Below are 5826 nucleotides of genomic sequence, written 5' to 3' on the forward strand. Positions count from 1 at the left end.
TTTTAAGAAACAAAAAGTTAAAATCAGCATTTTTTTAATATTAAACAAACATACTCATATATAAATAAACAAATACCGCTTATAGTGTAATTTCTAAATAAGTATTTCAAAATATACACTAAACCATTAAGTAAAAGATGTGTGTAATTTACAAGTTTGTATTTTGTTTTAAATCTATGAGTTAGAACAAACTATATTTAATTTTAAACAACTTTTATATAGTTTGTTTTTGTAACTGACCCATACATGGCACGGTAATATGTCAAGTATCAATATTTTAATATCTATCTCCTCTCAGTCACCCGTGCATGGCACGGGTATATATCTAGTAAGTAATAATCTACAAATAAACACATGTACTTAATTTTATAAAAAAGTTAGATACATCATACATATATAAATATAAATCTAAACATGATAAACTATTACGATTTTCAGATTCATAAAAGAAATATCTATAAAACATCAATTTTTAGCGTATACATAGTATTTTATTCAATTTAATTATTTACATCTTAAAATTAAAATGTTAACATCTTAATTTTTTTGTACAAAATAAAAAAAAGTCAAATTAAAATTCTTCATCTTCAAAGAAATCCATTAAAATTAGTTTTCTCGAAAATAAAAAATCTTCCTCTTTTCCTTTATTTAGTTTAACTTACTTTCCTTGTTCAAATTAATGTTTATCAACTTCAAATGAGTTGAGTGATAGGGTGACATCATCATCATCATCATTATTATTATTATTATTATTATTATTATTATTATTATTATTATTATTATTTTACTCAATATATAATAACCGGCAACAGTCAATGGTCAATGCAAGACTTTCTCCTAGAAAGTCCTAACTAACTACCTCCATCTCCACCCCTTTCAATTTCAATCATGGCGATGCTATTGAGAAAACTATGCGAATCAGCATCGTTGAAACGATCCTCCAATTCAAACAACTCGTCAGAACGCACGCATCATCATCAACACTCTGCTCCTTTAGGTTCATTCGACTCACTCCCTTCCGACTTACTCATCAAAATTCTCCGACTATTGGGCCCTAAACACTCCGCTAAACTCTCCCTCGTTTGCAAATCATGGCGATCACTCGTCTCCGATAACGAACTGTGGGCCCATTTTCTTCAAATACAACAACCTCAACATTATGACTCCATTCTCTTCTCAGAAACCAACTTAACCTCTTCCTACCGTCTTCCGTAAGTACTCATTTGAATTTGGAACTACCATCGCCGCAACTCGTGTCGTTTAATTATAATTAACTAATATTTACTGAGTTTCTTTTCAGGGTGTTGGTTACTCAGACGCGATGCTTGTCGTTTCAACATGTTTATGCCCAACGGGAACGACTTCCTGCTGCTGTTATCATTGACGGTTGGTTAATTAGTTAGTTAGTTAGTCTCTTTGCTTTCTTCATCAATTAAACGTTTCATTGCAGTTGGTTACTACGGTTTGATTTTTATGATTGTTTGTGTAGGTGGTTCTGGCTATTGCAAATTTGGTTGGAGCAAACACGAGCGTCCATTGGACCGAACTGCTACCTTTTTGGTAAGACTATCTGGTTGGATTGGGGCAACAAAATTACAAGGTTTGAAATGGCTTGCTTTGTATAGTATACACTCTAATCTAACTTCTTAATTAAAATTAATTTTTTAAATCATTTACTTAGGAAAAAGTCCATAACTTATGGAGGTCAATCTTAAATATGACTTGATAAAAGTTTAGTTTGGTATATTTGTCCAATTGTATTTAATCATAGAGACTCATTGTAATATCATTTTCTAATGCATGGTTGAAATATGAAATATCTACATGTGAAGATATAATTGGATCTTTGTGTAAATTGATTTTAAACAGCTGACACATAGTTATTATTAAGTTCTAACTTGAAAGTTTTTAACGGCTTCCTTTTAATTATGTGCTTGTTGGGGAATTTGATTTGCAGGAATTTGGCAATGTGGAAACGCCGATATATTCTAGGCTTCGACATTTTTTCGCGACTGTCTATGGCAGGTAAGTCTTTCTGGGTTTTTCCTTCATGTTGGTGAAGCAATTATTTTTTCATCTTTTGTTTTAATGATGATTTGTGCAAAGTATAAAGAGATGATTAATACTAAACGTAATAATTGAGTTGTGGAAAGGGTAGTTGTATTCTACTTATGAAACGTATGTGTATGTCATGAGCAAATTAGATGTCTAATGGTAAGGGTTCATTGTTTGCTTTCTCTGCAGGATGAAGGTGAAACCAAGTTCTCAAGCAGTTGTTGTTTCTTTACCAATATGCCACTATGATGGTTAGTTAATTTTTTTCATATCTGAAAATTAAAATTACTTTCATTATTAGCAGTTTGATACTGAGTAAACCCGTTCTGTCCTACATAAGGACATATTTGGTACGTTTTGTAAATTAGATCTTTAAGGTTTAGTTTGACGACCAATACTTTGGAGAAATAATGCAGTGAGACTAAGTTTTGAAAGACCAATACTTTAGAGAAATGATTGTCTTCTTAAGAACTAATTTGGACATGGTTTTTGAAAATTGAGCAATTGTTTTGGATACATTTCCAGATGCCAACCCTTAACCAATTTCAATAAACTTCCCAGTTTATATATACTTCAAGAGAAATGCTATGGACACATCCTTTAACACACTCCTTTTAACACACTCTTGTTTATTGGGACACATCACATATTTATTTGAATCTCTTACTTGGCTATCAGTCTCTCACCTGTAATGCCTTTTTTTTTTTTCAGTTTCATTTTTTTGATTTGAATCGTCATCCCCTATTTGTGCCCGTGGTAACAGACCGTCATCTCTTGCAAACTCAAATACCCTTTGTTTTGGATATGAATGTGTGATATTATAATGCTTTAAATTTTGAAAAATTTCATGCCAGTAAATAAATAAACCTAAATAAACTATGCTGTCTCTTTCATTTTTATATCATGTCCAAACTCCATTTATTTCTTAACAATGTACAGAGGAAAAATTGCAACAATACTCACATGTCAACCTCTTTTTTTATCTCCACCAACATAAAAGTAAAGGGTTGGAAGTTAGAATAATGAGGTTTTGTTCATCGCCAAAGATCTGAAAATCATCGGCCATTAAGTTTTCCCATGAAACTAATAACAACTTTACTTAATTGTTAAATTCTTCTGTCAGTTCCACTAACTCCATTTTATTGTGTTGGCTAAGATATTGACAGTGATGTTACTTTGATCAACATTGTTGGGGATGAATATTATTAGGTTGTGGGTAGTGTTTTTATTTTTGGTACAGAGGTTGTGGGTAGTGCTAATTGAGGTTAGTGGTGACAACTAGCTATAAAAAAAAGAAAAATATACAAACTTGTTCAATAGGTTAACCGGTAAAGGATTAGAAAAAATGGGTGATGTGGCCCAATAGATGAGAGTGTATCTTTAGCATTGCTGATACTTCAAAAAGCAAAGTTAAGGTGCAAAAGTTGAAATATGAAAATCCTGTCTATCTACCTTCATAACAGTAAAAATGAAAATATACCATGTAGTCACTGGCTTATGATTGAACACTTATCAATCTAGTGTCTGTATGAAATATGATAATTTGCGCAGTGAGGTACACTAAGAAACCCACACATTGATGTGACAATTTTTCTTTAACTATGTTACATTATGCTATTAAATTACATTCATTGTCTAAAGTTTAGTATCGATGATCATCAAGACAGTATAATATGATTCAGTGGTTGGTTAAATCATCATTCTACAAATTTTTTTTGAAGGTGCTGCTGCCAATTTTGAGACATGGTGTCAACAGATCTTGACTTTGTGTGTGTATCTATCTATGGTATTTGTACTAGCCATGTAATGATCTCGTTTCTCATTGCAGATACTGACTCCGCTAAAGCATCAAGACATCAGCTTAAAGAAGCAATCTGTACTGCTCTGTTTGACATGAATGTTCCTTCTGTTTGTGCTCTCAACCAGGTTGCATATTTTAGTGGGAACAAGAATATTAGTCTAGCTGAAACATCTGTTAATCTAGTCACAATATTTGCTATATTGTTCCCGCACTTGTTTTTACTATATTTGCTTAACTTATTTGTTTTCTATTTTGTAAATGTAGGCGACTTTAGCTCTGTATGCTGCAAAACAAACTTCCGGAATAGCTGTTAATATAGGCTTTCAAGTCACGTCTGTAGTTCCAAGTATGCTTTATGATTTGTTCTCTTGTACAATTCCTAATTACGCTTGACAAATATATCACTTGCATGAAATACACGAGTTGTTGGGAACATGGAAAAATTGAAGTAGAAAATTGATAGAAATAATTCATAGAAAAGAGCAATTCCTTTGAATACTGATAATAGAAATGAAATCTATCCTCCACTGTTAGGAGCCACTTCTCTGTTCACTCAAATCATCTAATGTTTACAAATCTCAATGATCCTCATCTACCCTTGAACCTCCTATTTATCATGTAACTAATTTCTCTTTGGAATAAATAACTATTTTGGTCTTTGAATGTGTGAAACATATATATTTTGAGTAAACAGCTATTTTGATCTCCCTCAAATGTGTATTTTGTTTGTCAGATTGGGCCTCGGATTGTCTTTTGTTAGTTAGTTTGGTCCTCAAATGTGTCTTCCGCTAGTCAATATGGTCCTTGAAATTACTAATTGAAGACACACTCGGATATGCTTTTGTATTTTCAAGTTATTCAGTGACTATAGTGACATCACCTAACACATTTACCAACCAAAATGATTCTTAACTCTTTATCTTTCTATTCTGTCGTAGCAATACCCTAACATTAACATTCTGCATAATCAGAACATCATCTGTTGTGTTCAAATGTATACATCACACTTTTGTCTGAAGTCAATGAGTTTATTGCCGACCTCTTCTGTTTTCTCCCGTGATTGAGCATATATCTTTGTTGCTTTACAGTTTTAAATGGTAAAGTGATGCGAAAGGTGGGTGTGGAGGTAGTGGGGCTAGGAGCACTAAAACTTACAGGATTTCTTAGAGAGAAAATGCAACAAAACAACTTACATTTTGAATCTTTGTACACTGTTCGCACACTGAAAGAGGTATTGCTGTTGTCTTTTCCATTTTGAAATGCTTATTTGATGAGAATTTATTTATATTATGATGCCACAAATGCATTCGGGACTTGAGAGGACAGAAGTGGACCCCTACATTGCTTATGAATTTTAGTCTAGCTGAAACATCTGTTAATCTAGTTGCAATATTTGCTTTCTTATAATTGGTCAAACTGTAGAGTATCTACACTTCTGACTCTCTCTTTCTTCATTGGAGGATGACTTATCCTCCCTTCCAAGGTTTAAAATTGCGGTTGCAGAACAATGTGTAGCAGTCCTTGTTATTGAGGAGGACCGCATTCAAATGTGGTTGATGCGGCCTCAATTGCGGCCGCGTTTTAGTCGAAAAGATATTAAAACCATGATATCACAGCTCAAATAATGGTCGCTATCTTTTTTCTAAAATCCCGCTCCCTTGTAATTGTTATTTTCTTCTAACCATTGTACATTTTGTTTTATCAAAATAAAGAAAAAATGTTTCACTTTTGAAAGTTGCCTAAAGCTTGTAATATTGTGGCAATTGGCTCTAACTGGATATCGTGTTTTTTACTGTAAATTTTTTACCCCACTTCATAATCATATTGACGTGGTTGTTGCCTGGTATCTTGTTGGTTACATGGAAACAGAAGCTATGCTATGTTGCCTTTGACTATGAAGCCGAGAAATTGAAAGATACACATGCATCATTTGAAGCAGTTGAAGGGAGGTTTACACTCTCAGAAGAGCG

General features: G+C 32.9%; 1 protein-coding gene across 1 annotated transcript in view; it reads left to right on the forward strand.

The window, feature by feature from the left end:
* Window positions 1–823: 823 nt before the first annotated feature.
* Window positions 824–5826, forward strand: part of LOC101494222 (actin-related protein 8-like) — a 7576-nt gene continuing 2573 nt past the window's right edge. The window contains exons 1-9 of the mRNA XM_004509562.4: window positions 824–1211; window positions 1301–1386; window positions 1490–1560; window positions 1958–2025; window positions 2245–2306; window positions 3884–3981; window positions 4121–4202; window positions 4945–5087; window positions 5726–5822. Coding sequence (XP_004509619.1) covers window positions 889–1211; window positions 1301–1386; window positions 1490–1560; window positions 1958–2025; window positions 2245–2306; window positions 3884–3981; window positions 4121–4202; window positions 4945–5087; window positions 5726–5822 — 1030 coding nt within the window. The 5' untranslated portion in view covers window positions 824–888. The remainder of the gene's footprint in view (window positions 1212–1300; window positions 1387–1489; window positions 1561–1957; window positions 2026–2244; window positions 2307–3883; window positions 3982–4120; window positions 4203–4944; window positions 5088–5725; window positions 5823–5826) is intronic.

The sequence above is a fragment of the Cicer arietinum genome, chromosome 7 (genome assembly GCF_000331145.2).
Source record: "Cicer arietinum cultivar CDC Frontier isolate Library 1 chromosome 7, Cicar.CDCFrontier_v2.0, whole genome shotgun sequence".
NCBI lineage: Eukaryota > Viridiplantae > Streptophyta > Magnoliopsida > Fabales > Fabaceae > Cicer > Cicer arietinum.